Raw genomic sequence first — 23,962 nt, forward strand, 5'->3', positions numbered from 1 at the left:
ATATCAGAAAACTAATCAAATCGTCCTACACTTGCGAATCCACACATTTTCAGTGGGTGGAAGAGGATGGTGAAACAGGAGAAATGAGAGGCTGAGGGCGAGTGTGGGGGAGGTGCGAGAAGACAGGAGGAGGGGGAGGTTTTGTGATGTACCTTGTGGCCACAGCGACCATCAGAATCGACACAATGCATTTGATTCACTCTGAATCAGCTCAACAGCCCTCTTTGTTTCCAAGGTTTTCGGTAGTGAATGAAATTTCTTTTTAACCATAAAGATAGACATTTGAAAAAACTTCCTCACAAAGAATAACTCCCACCTTTAGCTTACAATTTCTTATAAAACCTCTGAGCGCTTTTGAGCTATTTATAGACTTGTAGCTCATATGACTAAGATTATAACAAGCAGAAAAGGAAAGTGAGACAGGGCCAGGGACAGACACGAGCACAATAGACCTGAAACGTTTACACAAAATTAAATATGTATATATATAGATATATAACTATCTATATATGTTCCTATATATCTATCTATATATATATATGAGTGTGTATTTTATTTCCAGCTGAAAATCTGCTTAGGTATCAACATGAATAATGTTTTTACAAATGATGCTGTGATTAATGGGTCTGTAATTCAATGTAATTTAATGTTTTCACACATGCTCTGGTGTCCTGAGATGTTTTGGAGCATTCGCATTTTGAAAAGCAAATGTCCATATCATTCGCTCCAGACTCTTTGCAAAGATTGCAGAGACACAGCTCCATAGCAGAATCTTCCTAACATCAATGGGTGAGATGATGTGTGAACATGTCAGCAAATATTCCAGATCATTTATTGCCTGTGTATGTGTATGTGCTACTTCATTCTCCTCCGCTTTTCACACACTCCATACTATTGTAGATGCATATGAATAAATGTGATATTGACATCAACACAACAAGGAGTCTCATCTGTTGCCCTTAACATTATGTAAAAAAAACACAATTATTTCCACAACATAATTTCCCCATCATGTGCTGCCTCCTCTGCCAAAGGCAGAGGCTTCCCCCCACTCTCTCCCTGGCATTTTCAGCAGTGAGAGCTCAACTCCAAAAGAGAGTTTCCTGCTGTGAAGGAAATGAGTGAACAGAGTCTGTGAAAAGTCCAGACCTTCTCCTTCTCCTGAAAACATCCGGTTCATATGAAGAAACAGCTTCAGGCTGCAAAGTCGGATAATTGTGCTCGTCATTGTTCCTCCCATTCCAAAATGATGTCTTCCGCTGTCTGGTACTATACTACTGATAGGTCAAAACTCAGAGATGTATAGGTTTTATAGCAGTTTCAGGTAAAGCATGTTAGAATTTTAAAGGACAGACACGAGCATGAGCATTTTGAGCCTTCATTGTTAAACTGCTCCATTTTGGGCTGCGGACAAATGCATCTATTTCACACTCAGCAGTGAGAATCAACTAGTTTTCATTGCAGATGAGCTTAGTTGGAGAATTTACTTAAATTGCGTTTTTATCAGTGCAGTTGTGCATGTTTTGTTGATGGATTGATAAATGAAATTGCCAAAGCAAAATACCAGTTGAGATGTCAAACTAAGTTAAAAATGAAAAAGAAAAGTGATTGTTCACTGAGTCGGATCAGAAAAGATTTTCTTTCAAATTAGATACAAATGTTAAACTATTTTTAAAATAACACTCTATATCTTTGATATACCCCTCATAGTGGGCAGCAGTGAGAGAGTGAGTGATAATGGAGTTAAAGTGAATCAGTCAGGAGGTAGCCTGATTCATGGCATTTGAAGAGCATCAATAATTTAGTATTTGGTCACTTAGAAGACACTAAAAACAGAAACTAGCAAAGCAATGTCACTTTACTCAGTACAGACTATTGACACTGTTTGTTTTATTAGAACTTGATATCATGAATTTGACTGTTTTAGAAATAATATGTGTACACTTTTACCAAGTTATTTAGGTGATTTTTTCCATTGATTGCTTCATTCTAAATATGTAAAAACAATTTATGTGCTCATGCTGATCAATCAGGTTTAGCTGCCTCACCTGTGATATGGGTATAGGGTAAGGCCCTGGGAGATTCTCCTGAAGTCGCACAGGATCGGGTGATGCCCAGGTGTTTCCAGTCACCTCCACAGTAACGATGCCACTGGTGAAAAAGGCGTTTGCCTTCCCAGCCATGTCCTTCACCATCACTGAGAGTTTATAACGGCCACACATCTCTGGGTCCAGAGTAGAGGCTCCTGGTAGTCAAAGTTAAAAAGATAATACAATGGTACTCTATTTTTGATTATAAAAATAACATATATTGTTCCATGTTTTATGACATGACTTTTAATATGTCAGAGAATATGAGAAACAAGTGCAGCAAAGAAAAATAACAAATAGGACAAGTCAATTTATACTTAAAAACACTACATAATTGTATGTACCCCCCAAAAAACTGTCTTTGTTATCTCCCAGGTGTATGACATCAGACATCTCATGTTATATACTGTTCATACTGAAATAAACAACCTAGCTGCTGTCTTCATCACATGCTTAAATGGAAGAGAAATCATACGAAAAGTGACTCGTTTTAGCTGAACTGAACATAACGTAGAACTGAAGCACTCCATTTTCATTTAAGGAAGTCACGTGGAAAATCAGCAGTAGTGTGTGCTGAGAGGAACCAATAAGTGGGAAAGTCATCCTGCTCCTGTCAAACTGTGACAAAGGGGAATACAAGTGCTACAGAAATAACATTAGCACACAATTGTTTACTGTATGTAGGTGTAGCATGTTTGTCCGTTTGAATAAAATGTTTTCACCACATCTTAATGACATATTTCTGTGAAATTTCATATGTTTTGCAACATGTTGCAAGACTGAATGCTAAAACATCTCAAAGTGGGCTCCTGTATTACTATTTGGTAATGTTTTTGTGTTGGGACGTTTTCTCCAGTTTTGTTGCTTTTGTACTAAGCACAGTGTTGGTTCACATCTTTGAAAAGCTCCTTGTCTACAGAACACAAGTCAAAGCTTGTTTTCTACAGGCATTTTGTGTCTTTCAAAAACCCTTTTTAAGGTAGAACTTACTGTCAGTAAAAACACATTTACCATCAGAGCCTGGTCGATGGTCCAGAGCACATGCCTATAGCGATATTTCAGATTTTACAAAATCTGCCAATGATGCAAGAGCTGATTTTCATATCAATTTTGAAATAACATAACAGAAACATTTCAGTGCCAGTTTCAGTTTTAATTTGATTTCACTTCATTTGCAGCTTCTAAGCCCCAAAGTGGCCACTTCGCAAGGAGTCAAGAATGAAGGGATAAGATAGGATGAAGACTACTGTGTTTAAAAAAAGAAGATTTGATGAACACAACCCTGAGAGGATTTAGTTTATTTATTTTTTCTGGATGAAACAAAAAACACAAAGAAAGCTCCAAGTAATCGGCAGCTTTCTTGCTATGATATAGCGACCAACCATTTAACCACTGTGGACCAGTGCCAAATATACAGCCAAAACATTAGATAGATATATAATTTCTTTTGGTCTTGACTCTTTTCCTTCAGTCATTGGCTGGGACTGACCTTCATCAGTGAGGGAAACCTCTCCGGTAATGGAGTCGATGAAGAACATTTGACTGGAGGGAATCCTGGGTGTCTGCTCCATCAGGCTGAACCGCAGCTCAGCGTGGGCAGTGTTACGGTCATCACGATCCAGCGCCTCCACTTGCATGAATGGGATGCCTGAGAGAATTACGTGAAAGAACGCTTGAATAAATATATCCTTTTGCAGAAGTATCAGTTTTTCAACCTTAAATGCCCAATGGGATATATTAATTTCTGGATCTGTGCAGTGAAAACAGAACAGGGGTTGTTATTTAGTTAGAATATGATACAGCATTAAACAATTTGCTAAATTTTATACAATTTAAGGACAAGAACAAAGAAGAGAGGAAATAACATGATGTTTAAGACTGACGTATGCAAATGTATGCACAATTACAATTTCCTTAAATGACAGCATGACAGTAAGTATAATGGAGTGCTGGAAACAGCTGATATTTTTACTGTTAAAAAAGACTAAAGTACACCAAATGGTTTTAAAATGCTACTGATATAAAATTTGGGTTGATTCTTCCAAATCAAAGTAACGAGCAAGCCCTGTGACAGTTAGTAAAAGAGATACTTTGATGTCTTAAAAATCTAAATGATCATGTTTCAAAGTTATTAAAAACATACAAAAGGTGAAGCTCATATTCCTTTTCCAGGGATAAATCTGTTTTAATGCTTTGGCCATTTCTTTTTTTTTTATTATTGAATTGGACACATCGAACTAAAAATGTGACCTGGATGGAATTAAACACATCAGTGCTCGAGGTTCTTGTACCTTTTAGAAGCCCGAGCTGCACGCTGCCTCTCATGCTTTCTTCTATGAAAGTGGGCACATTGTCGTTCTTGTCGATGACACACACTTCAACAGTAAAGCTCTGACGATGCACTGAAGTTCTGATGTTTTGAAGTACGCCTGAAGGTCTGAAGGACACCTTCAGCACACACAAAGACACGCTGTAAACATCTTTGAATAGCTTGCTGGGATCAGTTTGAAGCTTTGCCGTGACAGTCTAATCACAATCTAAAGAGGGATTCATCATTTATACATTATGAACAAGTACATATACAGTTTGTATTGGCATTGTGAATTGTGTGCATCCTGAATAAATGTATTGATTTTTGCTGTAGCTATCTACATTAAAATTGCTATCACTAATAGAATATGATGCATTTACTACCTGCAGGGAGTAAGATGGCTGTTTCTCTCTGTCCAATGGTTTTATAGCATACAGAAACTGAGCATCAACTCCAAATATCCCCTCATCATCTCCTGTTAACACCAGGTCAGTATAATTACTTGGCAGGTTATGGAGCTGTACAGAGAAGAAAAATAACAAACACATCAGTTAGTTTTCTCTTCAAATATCAAAAATAAAGTGTAAGATGAGTAAAACAGATAATCAAGCAGAACGGGTTTCAGCACAACCCTCAATTATTGATTGAAATATTAATTTTAAGAGCAGCAGAAGCAGTTTTTTTTTTCTTTTACATTTTACCTTAGTGGCACTTTGCCCTTTCCATTATGTAGTTCTCTTGTGAAAAGTTACATTTTTGGTTAAAATAAAACTCGATTGACGCCTCTGTTTGGTGAAATGTTGAGCAATGAGATAATACAGCTACTAGCAGTATCTCTTTTCCCACATGACAAATAACATAGGAGACCAAAATTACAAGTAAGTGTGGATCTTGAAGAACTTTAAGCAACCATTGACATTTCTAACATAACAGTAAAACAAAAAGCCCATCAGTCAGTTTAAATGTACATACTAAGGTAGGGCAAAGTCTGTGTTTTTTATCTGCTATCAATAATGCTGAGAGCAACATCAACTGGTACATGTGGAGTACATGTTTTTCTGCTCTTGTGTATTGTTGTCTCCTCTTGTAAGACACATGCACACATTTGGTGTCAGATCCGCATTTTCAACAAAGCTGATTTTTTTTTTCTTTGCATATGAGACCAAACATGACATACTCCTAAGACTTTTCCAAGACTGTACTATTGGTAATTTGTGTTGTTACAAATGTCGAAAAGGTTTTAAATGAGAGTTTCTACCTTATGAACCTGGAATCACAGGTTTCTTGGATCCATGAATATGCTTGCCTACTAAATGTGCATTTATCTTTTGCTAAAAATAGCCCCTTGCAGATGCATAACCAACCACTGCTTGCCCCCAGCAGTTTTAAGAATTGGTAAATTGTTTATCTATTAAACACTTTGATTCTGACCAAAGTTGAAAGGTCTACATCCTTGGTGTGAGTACATGATGATAAACCTTTGCATTTACTGAACCATTTTGGGCTGACAACCTGGAAAACAGATGGGGACAGAAATCTTACAATTACCATCTTACACTGTGACAGCTTTTCAACCTGACCCCACCCCTCCACCCCCCGTTATGATACAGCCTGACGCTCTGATCAGTGACACTGGTGTCATCATGAAAAAAACAAAAACAATCCCAAATGGGTTGAATGGGGGTAAAGAGCACAAAACTAAATGATCAGGATTTCAACTTGGAAGAAATTCAAATTATGCTGTGTCGGTAGAAGTCTTGTTACTATGATGTGTGCTTCAACTGTTGTTATGATCATACCAAGGTAAAAACATGGAACAAATAGTTAAGGAACTGCAGCAGGGCATCACAGCTGACCAGTTAGAAGTCATTGTGAAGTCTCCAGGTTTTAAAGTCATCATGCTATCCATGTCTGTAAGCTCAGGAGTTGGAATTAGCTTAAAAGATTCCTGAAATCTCACAATATATAGGAGCCATTTAAAAAGTACCTGCCACTTAACTATTGAAGCCTTCTGAAGCCTAAATTTTCATTCCAACAACTGTACAACTCAAAGTTTAAATGCTTAAAAGATCTTAGGACTATCAACTTACATAACAAAGGTTCCCATTTTGAATCTCGGCTCAAGCCTTTCGGTGTGATGTTTGCATGATCTCCCTTTGCCTCCCTGTGCCTTTTGTTTTCTCCAGATGCTTCAGTTTCCTCCCACAGTCCAAAGACATGCATGTGAAGATGATTCCAAATAGTGAAGCAATTAGAGGGAACGTGTACTGCCCCTGTGTTAACCCACTGGATGGATTGGTGACCTATACGTGGTCTACCTTGCCATTGTTAGCTTGCATAGGCTTTGACCCCCGTCGACTCCCAACAAGATTTAATGTGTTTAGATAATGGTTGGATGGTCCTTTCGAAGCAAAAATGTATCAGCCAGTGGTGTGTTGGGGCTGCTCATTCACAGTAGCCTCCATGATTATCGAAAACTGTCTGCAGGCCTTTTGTACCACAGTGTATTGTTTGAAGAATGAATCATTCAAAAATTCTAAATAAGAGAACTCACAAGTGGGCTCCTCTTTGATGAGCAGAGCTGCGTGAAGAGGTTTTACCTTGAACAAATCTGAAGTAATTATTAAGTACATTCCATTAATAACGCAAAGCAGGGTTTTTATCCTTCTTGCTGGCTATTAACATCTTGTGTTAATGACGCTCAGTCCGACAAATTAGACTGGATATATAACTAGGTAACAAGATGTAATCACGTCGCAATAATGCCAATTAAAGAGCCATACACTCAAGCTGTTGCGCAATCCAGAGGTGTCTGAGTGACACGTATGAATAAAGCCCACCTGCCTCCCAGCTGGACTAAAAGCAGCCTGGGTCTGACGCCAGAAAATCACTGTGAAAATGCCAATTATAGAGTAGCGATGACGACAGTATGTTCGTACATCTTCAACCTCGAGTGCAGAAAATGGGTAAAAAAAAAAAAAAAAGGCAGCAGCTATTTTCACTTACTATTTACCTTCAATTTATTTTTCCAATAGAGCAATAGTGGGGGTTTTTTTCCCCATCATATTTGTTATCTCAGAATTATCAACAGATCAGCTTGGAGAAGAAGTTTTCATTTTTAACGGTTTAATCTGGAGAAAATTAATTGACATTCTTTACAAATATTGATGCTTGTTTGAAATTCACATTTTGATTCAACCTGCATCTTTCCACATAAACGTATTACCTTTAGTTGTATTCAAAATAAAAACACTAATACTGGAAAATTGGAAAATGAAACCTTTACATTTCTTAGAGGAATGTATGAGCATAAGACTAACATTTATTTGTTGATGTCAAGTAAACTGAAGTGCCTTACCTTAGTTAGATACCAGGGGAAAATACCATCGTAGTTTTCAGGAACACCAATTTTAACATTTGCCCCGGCGCATGGTGCAAATGTGTGAAGTATTGCCAACTGTGAAACGGGATAACGAGTTTGTCTTGGAAATAGTGACTGTTAATTTCTATGTAGTCATTTGCTGCTGTAAATGATCAAAATATGACGGCTAAAATTAATAATAAGAAATCTTACCATGAGAGGTGTGATGAGCATTTGTGTAGTTCCTCTGTCAGCCATATGTTCCTTGAAATGTTGAAATTTGACATAGTTACAGCATTTAAAACCAACCAACAGACAACACAAATTCTGTCTTGTTATTGATTCACTACCATGATATTCTTTCATATGAACAGATTTCACAGTCCAAATGTACAACCATGTACAAAAACATTTAAAGTAACATCTGATCCACCACAGCAACACAGAGAAACAAAGACACGTAGAGCTAGAAGGACACACTTTGTCTTTGAAAATCAATTTGAATTCAAAGAAACATTTTTCCAGGCCTTAATGTCTGCACAGAACTTTTCAGATCCAGGCATTTAGAAAAGCTGAATTATAATGTACGGTGGTCACAGTAAAAGCCTCCGTTTATGTGCAACACCGAACTTTGAAAACTGAAGCTCAACAAAGGTGGATGGTGACGGAGATAAAGAAAGAACCAGGTGCCCTCAGTTACACAGGAAAATATAATACATTCTACACAAAATCTTAACAAAGAATATCCAGCTTACCTTCTCCAAATAACGCGTGTGCTACCTCTAGGAGGTATGAGAAAGGTTTAATTTGGATGGAAAAACTGTGTACTGTGTACCTGGCTCTTTTGGTGGATTAATGGTTAACATCTTGAGAAAAACATGTTTAACTGCCTTTTCTCCATCCCGTGAAACCAGTGGCCAGTGAGATTCCATTCCACTGTTAGGACCAACTGAATATTCATGAGGATGTAATTCACTGAGGAAACATCTACTTTTTTCTCAGATGCATTCCTCTGAATATGTTACTGGAGCAATAATGACAGAGAAAACAATTATTTCATTTGATGTTTTATTGAAAAAGGAAATCAATGTAAACAAAGAATTTTCATACAATGTCAAGGTTCACAAGACTCAGATAACTTATTGCTTTACTAATACATTCACAACCTGAATTCAATGTTATGGAACAACATAGAATAACAGAAGTTTTGTCGAAGGTTTGACTTTTCCTCAGTAAATATGGCCAAGGCACGAACCTGCGCACCACTTTTCAAGTAATTATTACTCCAGATGACCTACTAATGTGATCTTATAGAATAATGAGATGTATGTTGCATTCTCCATCATTCATATATATATATATATATATATATATATTATATATATGTGTGTGTGTGTAGTATATAATATATACATCAATCCCCTCCAATAAAGGAGCACAACAACCCAACAGCAAGGCAATCTTAGCAACTCATTGCTAGTAAGATTTTGGATTTTTCAGACAAAAAGATGTTATTATGACAGTAAAATGTTTAAGGCGGACAATAAAATAGGATAAAATAAAATGTTTGCAAAGCTTCATGCAGGTTATCACCATCGTCATGATATGACTTTACAACACCAGTCATTTCTGTTAATTAAGTCTTTGCTTTTGGTTGTTGTCTAGAAAACAAAAATATATCCTGTACATCTCTATTAGTCCTTTAGGATTAGTGTTAAAACACACACAGCATCTGGTCTTTAGAGGCCTAAGAAAAAAAATGTCTTTCTGCCCCATGTGTTGCTCAGAGAACAGTTAGGTCGTGGCAGGACTTTGATTTCTGCCTGAAAGCCATCTTCTTGTTCTTGCGCGCAACCATGCGGCCCAGAAACCGTTTAGCCTTCTTCCCGATACTCTCTCTACGCCTGCAATTGGCCATGCGTCGCGCGTTCTCCTCCTTGCTGTCCTTCCTCAAGCGGATCTGTCTGACGATGCCCTCAAATAGAGCCTGAACGTTGTGGTGAAGAGATGCAGATGTCTCGATGAACTTGCAGTCGAATACCACTGCACATGCACTTCCCTCTGCAATCCAGAAAACACAGACAAAGAGAATAAATTAAAATTAAAGCCATAAGTGATAACTATTTATTAAACTTTGGCAGATTCTTTAGTTTCTGGTGGCATTTGAGTCCAGAAATACAGCCTAAGTCAAGATCTGTCGGATTTCCCTGTTCAGTTCATTGATAAATTAATAACACCAACTTACCATCTACAGACACCTCTCTGGACCGCACCAGGTCACTCTTGTTGCCCACAAGGATTATGGGAATGTTCTCTGACTGTCTGGCCCGGCGCAGCTGAATACGCAGCTCTGATGCCTTCTCGAAGCTTGATTTGTCAGTCACTGAATACACAATGATGTAGGCATCTCCCATCCTCATGCACTGCTCCTTCAGCCATTGGCTGTTATCCTTCAAGAGACAAAAAGGGTTGCCAAATTATGCGCAGTCATACCATCTTCTAAAAACGCTATATCAATCAATGGGTAAATACTGCATAAATACTATATAAGGCTCACCTGTTCCCAGATATCATACAATAGAATGGAAGCTTCCTCTTCATCCACCACAAGAGATCTATCGTACGTGTTTCCTGAGGGGAAAAACAAATGTTGTGTTACATATTGACAGAGAAAGGCAAAGAATATATTATCCAACAGTATTATGTGTTGTCATTGTATGTTATTGCTTTTTTCCCACGCTGATTTTAGCTCTTTTCTTGTCGTTTACGTGTTAATTAAAAAACTTTATTTGTGATAATAATGTCATTGGCCTTTTACATTGTACGTCCACACCATGCTGTTGGGTGTAATAACGATGCATGTATACCCTTGCCGGCAAAAACTGACCTGTTTTCTTTTTTTTTTTACTGTCAGCCAAACTCAATTTATGTGCTCACATATTTTGTCAGTTATAAACTTTGGGTTAGACGATAACTTCTCATACAATGATAATCTTGTGTGTGTGTGTGTGTGTGTGTGTGTGGGGGGGGGGGTGATAATGCTAATGACTCATTTTCAGCATCACCATTTACCTGCTTCATCGCAGTCGTGACTGGCATCCTCAACTCCTCCGAAGACGCGCGCCAGGCTGGACTTGCCGACGCCGTGTTCTCCGAGCAGAACCACCTTATACACCTGGGAGTCTGCTTCGCTGCCGGTGGAGATCACGGAGTCAGACGAGTCCGACGCGCAGCTGCCCCGGTGCTCCTCGCTCGGGGAATAGGACGTGCAGCGCAATAAGTTGGACAGCTCGTCGGTTTGTCCTGTCTGTGGCATCGTTGCGCGCAGGTCCCGGTCGTCTACGGGCATGCTTCTCCTGTGTAGGTTGGGTAGATTCATGGGGAAGGGCACGCTTCCCCTCCTCTTGTCCATATTCCGCAGTTTGTCACCCTTGTTCAAAGTCATTGTGCTTATATCAAGGATCTGTGGATAGATGCACCATGCGTAAATATGTGATCGTACATTAAATTGCATCTACACACAGGATATTGCTTTCTTGATATGGTGGAGTCTAGCAGCTTTAATTGTCTTTATCGTTGTCAATAATGTAATGAAATTACAAAATGCCGATCAGATCACATCTATTTGAAACTCAACATAAAAACGCAAGTCAAGCTAAAGTTTGAAATCTCCTCGAGGGTATTAAAGACACTTACTCGGTGCAGGCAGCTAAATCCAACGAAGGCAATCCAGTAATCCTTGCTTTGACAAATTGTTGTAGCCGAAAAGGCGGTTTTGCTTTAGTCTGATCGGAGTCGCTGCTCAACCTGTTTATAAAGGACAAGAGTGACGTCGGCAGGGATTCGCCCCGGAGAGTCACGTCTCCGTTTATTATAGTGGTGCGTAACGGTAACATCATGCGGAGGAGGGGGTGTATGACTGGAAGGGCAGAGGAATCTCCCTTCCGCATCGCCAAATGGAGCTCACTTTTGAGGGGGCGACCAGTGATGGATCTTTGATAAGTGGAAGCCCACTTAAATCTTGATCATAAATATTTGATATTAATATACGAGATAAATTTAGAGTCTGTGTTGTATTAGCATGATGTACATACGATCCAAAGCTATAAGGCGTCTTAGAGAGCAAAACATGGACTAGGGATTTTCTTTTACTGAGATATTATCACTTAAATTGATCACCACTTTCAATCTTTACTGCCAAATAAATGTGGGGGATCATAAAAACGAAATAATAGAAGCATATATATATATATATATGTGTGTGTGTGTGTGTTGCTCCTATTTATGAGACATGATAATAAGCCTATATATGGGGGAATTTGATCAAATCAACCCTAAGACCGATATCATGCAAAATACTTGCTATTCAACACATCATCTGGTGCAAGGTAAATTTAATTTATCCATATTCTGTATTTTTTTTTAAAAAACACCCTTTAACCTGTCAGAGACAGTATGGTGCTATAACCTCATAAAAATTCTACACACGCAGCATCCGAATATCATTCATCCCCAACTCCCCATGCGCCAAAAATGAAGGTAACGCTGCAGTGTCACAACGATCTTTGCAGATGTAATCGCTCTCAGTTGTCACTTCTGACCTTCTGGTTTTACTGATTTATGCTTGGAATGAAAGTCTTCCAATTTCAAACATTTTGGATGTGTAATAGATATAAGCTAGATCAAGTCAGGTCACTTTCTCTTTTTACCTCTGGATGTGTCATGTTAATTCCGGATCCTGCATATTGGGTTTGTATTTCGTTGCACAGAATGTGGCGTACAGCAGGAAACGATTGACCATTTGAACTACTCAGGTTTATAAAATAGACCGAGTAATATATTGCTGCCATCTAGTGGCTTTTTAACTTGAATTACACATGAACTTTTTAAACTTGAGGCTAAGTGGATGTGCCAAGCAAAGTTATATCATTTTTGTAATAATGATTTATATAACTCGCTTGCACAGTTGATCTTAGAGACAACAGACTTTTTTCATAATTAACTTGTTTCACTTTAAAATTAGTCTTGTAAAGTGTTTCCCATGTTTCAGGTATTGTTGCAAATCACGATCTGTTACAAATCAGCTGCATTCTTCTTTTTCAAATGATAAATGGGGGTAACATGTTATTCTATGGGGACTAAATATTAATTTAGATTAGCAACATTAAGAATTGTGTAGACATGGAGTCTCTGTGAGTACTTTGCAAGACATTAAAGCTGTGGAGATACGCATGTAAACATTATAAACAGCGCGTGAGACTTGAGACAAACGTTCAGTCATTTGCTAAGATTTTGGTCAAACAATCCTTGATCATAAAACAGACTGTGTGTCTATATTGAAAACTTGGTGAGATAAAAAAGATAACAAGAAGAAGGCTGCAGTTGACTGGTGGCTCATGAGAATATACCTTAGATGTGAGAAATCCCAGTGTGCAACACCTCAGTTAGTGGAAGGATTTCCCCTTTTAATCATCTGCTAAGTATGTGCTTCCACTATTATCATCAGAAATAAATATACATGAAGAAATTAAATGTTTGGGCATTAAATGACACAAATTGGTGACCTTACTTTAAATAACCTTGATAGAACAAATAAATAATAATAATAAAGTGAATAAAAGTAATACAAATCATAGAAATGTAACAACACAAAGCAAAACAATATTTGACTCAATTTTAATTAATCAATTTTCAGTCCCCTATTTCCTCCACGTGTAATTTTACTTATTTGTCTAGTGCATCAAGCTTATTAAGGCTTTTATATACAAACAAATGTTTTGAATATAAATGTATGGTTTGATCTCACAGAAAAAGTCTTTCAGACCTTATGTGGAACCTGGCTGACCTAATTGACTTTTTCAATTCCATTACAAAATGAGGTCATGGCTACCCGAAAACACCTTGATATCTTCTTATAATATTCTTATTTGTGAGTCAGTTATTCTAATTTTCTGAAAGCAAGACTGCTGCTAAGAGGAGACCTCGTCTGTTGATTACTGGTTAAAAGATTTTACGAGTCCAATAATTATGAACAGTGATGACAGTGAACCAGCTACAGACTTTAATTAGCTAATTAGCTAATTAAGCTTTTAAAGTAACACAAAGTAAAGTCAAGAGCTAAAATCTTCAAAACAATGTGCCATCTTTGATATTAGACAGTGAAGCTACACATATCTAGTCTGTGAACAATAACAAAACTTTGACCAAGTTTGCCTAAACATTTGAACGCCATATTCCATATCAAAGCGTATCTGGTATATGGTCTATATACCATATAAACGCATTTTTATCTATTCAAATTGGTTAATTAGTAGCTTCTAGCAGGTAAATAGAATATTTTCAGTGCCAGAGTGTAATGTCCATGAGCTGAGAGTGAAATAGACTATTAACCATTCTGTACTGACAAGACAGCCTATGTTGAACATCTAAATAATGACAGAAACTCTCACGTCAGGAAACCGGAAATACATCCTCTATAAGTGACATTGCGCATGCGTCTGCCTCTCGTGCGTTCGACCTCTACAGGAGACCGGTGAGAGCTAACCTCCTCTGTCACAAACTGTGTTTTTAGTGAAATATAGGGTTGTAACATCTCTATTTTCTTTGGTATCTGTTAAGTTTTATTAACTACAGCACCACCACTGCCTTCTTCTAAATCTGACCTCGCTAGTTTTCTTCGACATTGTGCATTTCTTTTAGCCGATCTTGACCTAATGTGTGTCCACTTAACTTGGCATGCTTTGTTCTTTCTTGTTTGTCAAACTGAGTCAACTATATTAAACTGTGCATTGTTTTGTTATATGTATGATTCAGACCCCGGATAAACGCCTGCTGCTTTAGTTGACTTGACCTGAACGTCCCATCGTAATGTATACCTGTGCTAAGTTCGTCTCCACGCCCTCTCTGGTGAGTTTACATGAATGAATGGTAACTAATTACTTTCACAAGTGCTAAACCGCGCCTGTTGACAGCAGGAGAGTGTGCAGAAATGTTATCTGTTGCCATTCTGTCTTTAGGACTAGCAATCGGCAGCTACAAAGTAGCCTGCTAATACTGTCACCGAGTTAGCCGAGCCATGTAGCAGTCTTTGACCCTCTGCTAAAGTCAGCTGGCGCTCGCGCCTGCAAGGACGTCGTTGTCACTTTAAGGACAAGTCATTTGTCTGTCAACTATCATTTGTTTCTCAGCGACAAACTGCTTTTCCACGTTTTGAAATTGATATGAACCAACATTCTCTAAATTCGAAGAATATAATGTAGTCTGCTGAGAAGAGGCCTTCAAGTTACAATCGTGGCGGTTCAAGCACAGTTAATCCAAAGCAACATGGGCCAGTGTTGATCTCTTACTGTTGTTTTTTGTCACCAGTATTTTCTATAAACTGAATGTTACTGTAGATGACCACATGCTTCTAATGATTTTGTGAGCAGAGTAGATGGATTCTGGCCAGATGGCAATGACAAATATCAGGGTTAAATGACAGGTAGACACCTTATTAGATTGTAGATGTTAATTTTTATTTATTTATTTTCCCCTTCTTTCCTTGACACAGATCCGTGCTGGATCCCGGGCACTGTCCAGACCACTGTCTGCTGCTGTAGTGTCGGACGGCAGGAAAGCAGAGGTGAGCACCTTACACGAGATTTCTTAAGCATATTAATAGATTAGGGGCTCTCTGAAGCTATCGCAGCTCAATTAGTGTCCTTTTGCTATTTCTAATGGCAGATTTCACAAGCATATAGAATTGACAGACATCTTTTGCATGTTAATAAATGGTAGTTCATGAAATGCTTACAGAGGAGGCCTAATATTGTATATGTTACTTCATTTCACACTGCCATCTGTTCATGTCCCCTATATATCATGATGCTGAATGTCTTGCCTCATGTTGTGTGAATCAAATCGGATTCAAATCAAATCAATGTTGCAACTGGCCCCATATGGGTCAGAGGGAGGGCAAGACTGCTAAAATAATTAAAATTAAAATTAGGAAAACTCTCTGCAAGGTGGTAAGGAAACAAAGGCTAAAACTAACTATAATTTTAAAAAGAATACTAAGAAAAATACGCACAGAGCATACAATCCTTAAAATGACTCGAACAACATCTGTGATCTTCTTGGGATATTTTGTTTAGTAAGATGGAGCCTGTTTACCACTACTAATTTAATGCCAATGTTTGTTAAACTAGTGGACATTTTTAGAGATTGTAAAGTAAATTGGGTCATTTTGATAAAACATTGTATATGATGATTTTTATATATATTTTTTTCTTCATTTTTTTATTTTTATTTTTATTTTTTAAGACTGCTTCTCTGCTGGCACCAGTGAGCATTGCAGCCTCCCAGCAACAGGTGGCAGTGCGGGGATTCCAAACCAGCGCTGTGAGCCGCGACATTGACACTGCTGCAAAGTTCATTGGAGCAGGAGCTGCCACTGTTGGAGTGGCAGGATCTGGAGCTGGAATTGGAACCGTGTTCGGCAGCCTCATTATCGGATATGCCAGGTGTGATTTATTTTATTTTTTATTTTAGAAATATTTTTTTTTAATATAGGACTGGTTAAAATCTCTACAAACCTTTTATTTATTTTTTTCCTTATGTTTGCGGGCTGGCAAAGCCCCACTTTCTTACAATGCTATGATGCAGTGGCAGATGACGTTTTGGTCATAGGACAACTATAAAGATTTTGGCACTAGTTCAGACCCGATCAAATGTCTTCAATTGTTTGAATGAGTTTGAATCGTGAGAAGCACACTCTGCTCTAAATGACTGTAGTGCATTTATACACTGCATTATTTAGTTTAGACTCTTGAAGTGACAGGAATGATGTATTACCTTGAAACACGGTATTGATGAATCATTCCACACAGCAATTGTCTTAAAGTGACTTGGGGAGCATTATTTGGTCCCATAAGCTATATCTGCCAATGTACTTTTACTGTTTTGGACGACAACCTTGTCTCATTTGGTCTCTCTTCTCTCGACAGGAACCCCTCTCTGAAGCAGCAGCTGTTCTCTTACGCCATCTTGGGCTTCGCTCTCTCCGAGGCCATGGGTCTCTTCTGTCTGATGGTTGCGTTCCTCATTCTGTTTGCCATGTAAATTAGTTCAGCACGAAGAAAACATCACAGCGTTACCAAGAGTCAACAGTTTGAATAATAGGATGATATCGCCTCAGTGTTGCTTATTCTTGTCATTGTCTCTAGAAAGATTGTGAATTTTGTGATGTGAGGAGCTCCGCTGAAGTCAAACCATGTTCATGATGGGTTTGACATACTGTATATTTGATCAAAAGATTTTGTTAACAAACATGCAACCGGTAACAGAATTAAAAACATGTAATTCTTCACATGAGTGTGTGCGTTTGTTATATTTTTGTTGCTTTTTTTTGGAGGGGTAAAGTTTATCTTTTCTTAACCTTTTGTCCTTTAGAGTCTGTGGGTCACCATGTCTCCTTTAATTAAAACAAGACCCTCATATTGTAATAAGTCCCATCAATGCCTTTATTCATTTTATTTGGTTCACTCTTTGTTAATTTCTGTCAGCTCACCTGAACGAGTAACATAATAGTTTCTTTCTACGACTGAAGTAAATCAATCTGTTGAGGAACTTACTTCAGCTGTAGGCTACAGCAAGCTGATTAGTTTTGTGAACCAAGCCACCTGTTACTGATTATAATGAGCTTTTCGGTTGTTAGATCATTAGAGGAAAACTGTGACTAAACTGCGCGATCGATCGTCAGGGTAGCGCCATTGCCTATAATGAATCTGACAGAAGGAGACTGAACGTTACTCTTTGACCAGCTGATAAAGAGTGGCCTGTGTTATATCATCGTATTTTCAACATTAAGGTCACGAGCCTAAATTCCATCGATAATACGCGATATTCAAACGTCAATTTCGCCCTAGGAACCTTTTTATCAATTTGAAAACGTATAACATGTAGTGCTGCGGTCGAGCAACACACTTGGTTCCACGAAGGATCAACACATTTTTCAGCGCCCCCCCCTCACCCTTCTACCTCGGAACTAAAGTTCTCGTACTAAAGGGGACGGATTTCAAGAACGTACTTGTCGGTGTCACTCGTTTGAAAGTGGTTTGAGAGAATCATTCAAGATTGATCTAATTCGATAAATTCGGACATGTCAGCTCCGCAGGAATGTTGTCTTTGCATCAGTTTTATTGCACGTGGAGGGAAACTTGGTTTAAAACCGAGAAGCTAAGGCCTACATGTTTAGGGTGTTTGTGGTCTTTAAACTGTCACACAGGTCCAGATGTAGTTTTACAACAGATTCAACAAAAACAAGCCCGCAATAACAAGGTAATTAACCTGAGTTATTATTCCCTCCGTTTTTTTCCCATTGGTTAGGCTTTGTTATCAGACCCTTCTCTCATTTACTTGCATCCTATTACTAAGACTAAATATAAGTCATATATATTTTTTTCTAAGATGAAGTTTAATAAAGTGGATGTAAGCTGGGCAAAAAAAGTTTTAGAGTTTAAAGCAGCTTATTTCTTTACAGGTTTTCCCCACATTGGTTGGTGCATGTATTTCTCAGCAGGTTTATATTCACAACATTTAGCTATTTCAATACTACAATTCCACCTTGTATATTCGGTAATTCCTATCAGGAGTGTTTTTACACTTAATATCCAGCAGGGATAGCTGGTGTACAAGACACTAGACAACTTTTTAAATCCTGAGTCAAGCTAGTTGAAGGGGAAATGAATCTTGAATTGGATTAGTTTTATAATGTAAACTGTTAAGGTGACAATTAGATGATCTAGATGGCCCTGAAGTGCAGAACATGATTATTTTCATTTTGCCATGGAGCTGCAAGCGTGAAGAACTGCAGCTTTTGAAAGAGGGGGAACAATCAGAATATGTGAAGAAGTAAAGGCTACATGCAAATGTGATAAATTATGATGACATAGGAAAAAAAGAAGCAAACGTTTCGAACTAGAACAAAATTAAACAGAAACTCCAGAGAATCATCAGAAAACGACAACAGCAAAAAAAAGAAAAACAGTGTTTCAGAAAAGATGGAAGGAGAGAGCGCAAATTGTTGCTGTTGCGTTTTGTGAAATCGAGTTTTTGTCGTTGCTGCGGTGATTTTGTTTTTGGTATTTTGTTGCATTTTCCCCTAAAGTTGAACTCAGTTTTCATGTTTTGTAACAGATGTTTTGTAATGTTTTGTGCAGAAAAAAGAGAGATCCCCGTGCCCAGCAGTCCTCGGTCACTTTGACCAGCAGTACAGTGAGGAGCTTGGAGACTTGTGGGCATCTGCAAGGTAAATTTTGTCTGAAAGAGTTACTGCACATTGTCAGCAGTGTTATCGATCCTTCACTTGTGATGCTTTTGTTGTGCAGAGAAGTGCTCCTGGACCCTCGGTCTTGGCAGTATGGGGTCATGCTCAACCGCTTCAGCGTTGTGACAGACATCACACAGATTCTTCAGTCCCAGGGCTTTTCAACACTGCTGCCACAAACATGCGTCTCAGCAAGGCTTTTTGATAGTCCCTCTTTGATGACTTATTCTAAATACCAAGAAGGAGAAGACACATTGCCGACTCTCCGCATCTCTAAGTGCCCTCGAGAGGACTTCGATCTCCAGCCTGTCATCACCTCCGATGAACACAGACAGGACCTTCAGTCAGAGCCCTCTATCAGTTTTCCCGCTGCTTCATTGCAATGTTACATTCACCCGAGTCCACTGCGATTTCCCTCTCAGGCTCACAGGCCCGGACAGCTGAAGCAGTACTACCTCCTGAACGCTGCCTCCCTGCTTCCAGTGCTGGCTTTGCAAGTCAGAGACGGGGACAAAGTTCTGGATCTTTGCTCTGCTCCTGGGGGCAAAGCTGTGGCCATAATGCAAAGTGCAACTCCAGGTAAATATGTCATTTTAAGATGACTTTTTGAAATGAATTCATATTATGTTAAAAGCCGTGGGCCTGTGAAAATAGTAGCATTTTTGACAGAAGTCGGTAATGGTGACAAGATGGAAAAAAGAAAGCTAATGTCACACCACCTGTAAAAATGCAAAAATGCACGGCAGCACGAGTTGTACCACTGCAGTGAAATGTCAGATACTGGCATTTTCTATTTGTAATACCCAATTCTAAAGTGTCTGTTGTGCTCATATAGTGCAGTGAATATCAAGGGTTATGCTTCATTAGATCAAAGTCACCCCAAGAAATACTACACTGTACTGGTAAAATTATATTTTGAATCAAATGACTTATTCTCCATGTCAGAGGTATTTGACAAGAGCCTTTCACTAAAAATATCTTGCCAAAACAAGTTAGGTTTTACCTTTAAAAACGATGCAGCTGACATTCAAAACATTCTCTGCACTCTTTATGGCTTCACTTAACTTAAATGAACATTTCCATCTGCCACAAACCTTTTTTTCTATCCTACTAACTACTAGTAATCAGTAATTCTACCCATTTTTATGTTCCAGAGCTCCTCTGCTGTAATGAACCAGATCCTCACAGACGGGACTGGCTGACTAAAACCCTTGAGTCTTTTCTGCCTCACTCAGTAAACAGCAGAGTGGTCGTGTCTGCACGGGATGGACGATCTCTTGGGCACAGTGAAGCTGGTTTTTATGACAAGGTGGGCAAAGAACTCCTGTCATGTTTATTGAATTCCATTTCAGTGTCCCACAAATTAATGCGATACACTTTTATTTTCAAAGAATGAATGAGAACAGGAAGCCTTTGAACAGAAGCTAATGAAGTCAGCAGAAAAGAGAAGTGTTTATTCAAAATAGGAGCCGAGAAGAGGCAGACAAATGGCTGGGAGGAATCAAAGAACTCAAAGTGACTGATAGTGCAACAAAAAAATTGAAAATAGCACAGAATGAAAAGGCCTTCTGTGAACCAAATGAACAAAGACTGAAAGGCAGGAGTCCAAATTGACTGGACAGAAGCTGTAGTCTGGCACTGATATGGACTCAAGGACAGAATTATGAACGGTTTGTAAATCGAGGTGTAAAAGTTTTAGAAGCTGTTGTCTTCTTTTAAATTTACTGTGCAAGGCAGGTATTATTTTAGGAGGAGTACTTTGTCCACCACAGCTGACCATACTCTGTAGTCATCCAGGTAATAAATTATTATCTATTTAAATATTAACTTTCACAGTTCTTTCTCTTGCATTTAACTCAGTTACTTGTGCTCTAAGCTACTCAAATTTCTTTCTGTCACAGGTTTTGGTCGATGCCCCGTGTTCTAATGACAGGAGCTGGCTGTATTCCAGTAACAACCAGCAGGGGGAACAGAGGCTTAAAGGCAGATCCAGGCTGCCTGTGGTACAGGCTCAGCTGCTTAGGTAAGCCCAATCACAGACATAGAAAACACCTGCTATGTGCTAGCATGTGGTTGAAAAAAAAATTTCCCTTTAGTTTATTTATATAGCACCTAACAAAAGTACCTAAACGAAAGTCACCTCAAGGTACTTAAAAGAGGAAGTGAACAAGTTCTATAGAAGTCCAAGTTCAGTTCAGTTATTGTCCAGTTGAATCCAATCCAGGTAAAAATAATTCAAACTACTCCATTTCTTTGAAATGTATGAAATTATGCCAGTTGAGAAAAAGTAACCCGGCTAGGAAAACCAACGGTTCGCATGAAATCTTCACTTTTATTCAGTCCCCTGTACTGAGCATGCACTGAGGGATGGACGGCAGTGGAAAGGAAAAAAAAGTTCATAACAATAATGTCTGAGGAGTAAAGACGCCACCATATCACCAGAGGTCCCCGAGCTGCATTCTCACCAAGTAAACCATTTCAACATCGTTACAGCTCATCTGCTGCTTTGGAGCAGCCAAAAACAGAAGTTAAATGAAAGCTATTTTAAATGTCTTTTAAAAGAATTTCATTATGAAACGCAGTGTTTGTTTACCGTTTGCAGGGCTGCACTATCTGCAGTGCGTCCAGGAGGTGTTGTGGTCTATTCCACCTGCACGCTGTCAAGCTTTGAGAACCACGCTGTAGTTGAGACCGTGCTGAATGACTTTCCTGAGGCTGAGCCTGAAGACCTGTGGGAGGAGATTGCCATTCCTTTATCAAAGTACTTTGAATTTAGTCCTCACCCTGGTTATGAACAACTGCATCACGAGGCATCCATGCAGCCAGGTGCCACTTATCACCACAGACTTGGCATTCTCGTGGTTCCTCGGCCTGGCAAGACCTGGGGACCCATGTTTTTTTCTCGACTTAGAAGAAGGGAATAGGATGTATTTTATCGTGCAAAGAAGATTTGCAAAGTGAAGTTAAATGAAAGGTACATATGACCTCAACACAAACTAATTTATTTAACATTTAGAGCTACGATCTAACACGCTGTAGTCTGTGCAATATCCCAAGGGCGAGAGCAAAGGCAGCTGTAGCTTAGACATGCAAATATAAACATATCTACACATACAGATTCCAGAAAATCACATATGGTGTTTTAACACAGCAACACATCTGCGGGACTGCAAGTTTCTTTGTGTGTGTGTGTGGGTGGGTTGTGTCAGATTTTACATTTAAAAAGCAAATGAAAATAGAAGATTGCTCATATAATTCACACTTACCCACGATCTGTAGCAGAGACATCATTCAGACAGTTCGTGTCTGCTTACTGTCTGCTTTTTCTCACAATATAGCAAAGAACAGTGTGAATAGAAGGTGACAGTATGAAATAGGCTGTTTGTTGTGATAAATCTACAGGGAAATATCACCCAGATCATCAGGTCCTCTTAGCTTTATGGATCTTTATATGCAGCTTTGGCTCATTGTTTAGCTGCCCAACTGAAAAACTCTGCTGTTTTAGTTCACTCACTGTTTTTTATGGCATCAGCTGGCTTCATCCGAAAGATCTAAGTGAAGCATATTACAGCTACAGGATTTGGAAGAGCCCTGAAACATATCTAATGGACTGTGAATATTAGACTTATTCATTAAGGGGCAAGAAATAAAACTCCAGATTTAATCCCAGTGCTAATTAATTACTAAGTAATTACCGGTATGTCATGATATTCTTTTGTTTATCCCCAAGATTGTTGAAAATCAGTTTCTAAAAGTTTTACAGTTTTGTTTGACATTTCTCAACCCACCCTCTTTATTTATTGTATATTATTTGGAAGCAATTTAAACTGGAAAATACAGAACCCAAGGAACACACTGGCAAACAGCAGATATTAAAAACACCCATTACCCTACAAGTCTGAACTGCTGCTGATGCTTTCTTGGCAACAACAGTTGGAGGAGAAATTCATTGCAGGTTTGTGTTTGTTTTTTTTTTTGTTTTTTTAAACACGGAAGCCGCACCATCTCAACATTTCTCAGCCACAGATTCATATATATCGTGTCACAGCGAACCGCACAAGGTGTCAAAAATGAGATGCATGGACAAACAGAGACTGTAGAGATGGCAGAGACGAGCATCAGCTGGCATTTCAACATCAGCTCCTGGGGATTCTGGCCTTTTTCAGCCAGCTAAAATATGATTACCACATCAGTATCTCCTGAAACTCAAATGTATTCAATTATGTTGAAAAAATGTTTAGTTTCGGGTTGAGAGATGAATTGATCAATAAGATTGATCGAAGTTAAAAGCCAAAACCAATTTCCTCTGGCAGATTGATACAATTTCATTGCATATAACTTTTCACATCCATTAATTTATTATATAAGCTTTGTGTTGTAACCAGAAGGCTTCTATGACAACATAATGAAAGCAACTGTATGCATTATGGTAAATATAGAAATTCCTTTCTGCTGTAATGCTCCTATGCAAGAACACGGTAACATCAAAGCTGCAGAGTTAGCCTTTTTTACAGTACTTCTGATTCTAGAGGATTATGTAGGCTTTTCCGTATTATTTTGACTATTAAATAGCTCAGTGAAGTAAAGTCACACATCAGTGCTTTTGAGTCAGATCACATCTTCACATTTGAAAGTGTTTTCTCAGTATTGAAGTGGCCAAAACAACGCTCACCAAGGAACATGGTTTCAGCACAAATTGTATTTCATTAATATCGGTCAAATATAGGCGTGTATGAGCTGTGTGAAGGCAACAAAAAGCTCCCTGTAAATAGTAACACTAGCTGTCGTGTACGTTCAATTAAAATTAGGAATCGCTCCTAAGCTTGTGTCCAAACCGAGCCTCCCGGTCCTCTGGGAATATGTCCGTCTAAAAGGATGTTGCAAGGATAGATTTT

The 23,962-nt window shown here is 38.6% G+C and overlaps 4 protein-coding genes across 4 annotated transcripts in view; 2 read left to right on the forward strand and 2 right to left on the reverse strand.

Annotated features, from left to right (window-relative positions):
* The window catches only part of cdh16 (cadherin 16, KSP-cadherin), a 28,239-nt gene extending 20,219 nt beyond the window's left edge, over nucleotides 1-8,020 (reverse strand). Inside the window, exons 1-6 of the mRNA XM_072381314.1 lie at nucleotides 7,976-8,020; nucleotides 7,760-7,858; nucleotides 4,785-4,919; nucleotides 4,382-4,538; nucleotides 3,580-3,738; nucleotides 2,049-2,245 (exon numbers count right to left, since the gene is read on the reverse strand). Of these exons, the coding sequence (XP_072237415.1) occupies nucleotides 2,049-2,245; nucleotides 3,580-3,738; nucleotides 4,382-4,538; nucleotides 4,785-4,919; nucleotides 7,760-7,858; nucleotides 7,976-8,020 (792 nt within the window). The remainder of the gene's footprint in view (nucleotides 1-2,048; nucleotides 2,246-3,579; nucleotides 3,739-4,381; nucleotides 4,539-4,784; nucleotides 4,920-7,759; nucleotides 7,859-7,975) is intronic.
* Nucleotides 8,021-8,812: 792 nt separating this feature from the next.
* On the reverse strand, nucleotides 8,813-11,535 carry rrad (Ras-related associated with diabetes). The gene is made up of 5 exons (XM_072381263.1): nucleotides 11,459-11,535; nucleotides 10,835-11,225; nucleotides 10,320-10,393; nucleotides 10,008-10,212; nucleotides 8,813-9,823 (listed from the first exon to the last, which is right to left on the reverse strand). The coding sequence occupies exons 2-5, from the start codon at nucleotides 11,205-11,207 to the stop codon at nucleotides 9,546-9,548; spliced, it is 930 nt and encodes a 309-aa protein (XP_072237364.1). The 5' UTR covers nucleotides 11,208-11,225; nucleotides 11,459-11,535; the 3' UTR covers nucleotides 8,813-9,545.
* Nucleotides 11,536-14,225: 2,690 nt separating this feature from the next.
* On the forward strand, nucleotides 14,226-17,108 carry LOC140302019 (ATP synthase F(0) complex subunit C2, mitochondrial-like). The gene is made up of 5 exons (XM_072380751.1): nucleotides 14,226-14,294; nucleotides 14,576-14,668; nucleotides 15,312-15,383; nucleotides 16,064-16,263; nucleotides 16,747-17,108. The coding sequence occupies exons 2-5, from the start codon at nucleotides 14,630-14,632 to the stop codon at nucleotides 16,859-16,861; spliced, it is 426 nt and encodes a 141-aa protein (XP_072236852.1). The 5' UTR covers nucleotides 14,226-14,294; nucleotides 14,576-14,629; the 3' UTR covers nucleotides 16,862-17,108.
* nsun3 (NOP2/Sun RNA methyltransferase 3) lies at nucleotides 17,070-22,958 on the forward strand. The gene is made up of 6 exons (XM_072381315.1): nucleotides 17,070-17,078; nucleotides 18,961-19,049; nucleotides 19,129-19,646; nucleotides 20,222-20,376; nucleotides 20,969-21,090; nucleotides 21,670-22,958. Exons 1-6 carry the CDS (start codon nucleotides 17,070-17,072, stop codon nucleotides 21,989-21,991), a joined length of 1,215 nt encoding a protein of 404 aa, XP_072237416.1. The 3' UTR covers nucleotides 21,992-22,958.
* The last annotated feature ends 1,004 nt before the right edge of the window (nucleotides 22,959-23,962 follow it).

The sequence above is a fragment of the Leuresthes tenuis genome, unplaced genomic scaffold (genome assembly GCF_036924035.1).
Source record: "Leuresthes tenuis unplaced genomic scaffold, fLeuTen1.0.hap1 SCAF_2, whole genome shotgun sequence".
NCBI classification, from domain to species: domain Eukaryota; kingdom Metazoa; phylum Chordata; class Actinopteri; order Atheriniformes; family Atherinopsidae; genus Leuresthes; species Leuresthes tenuis.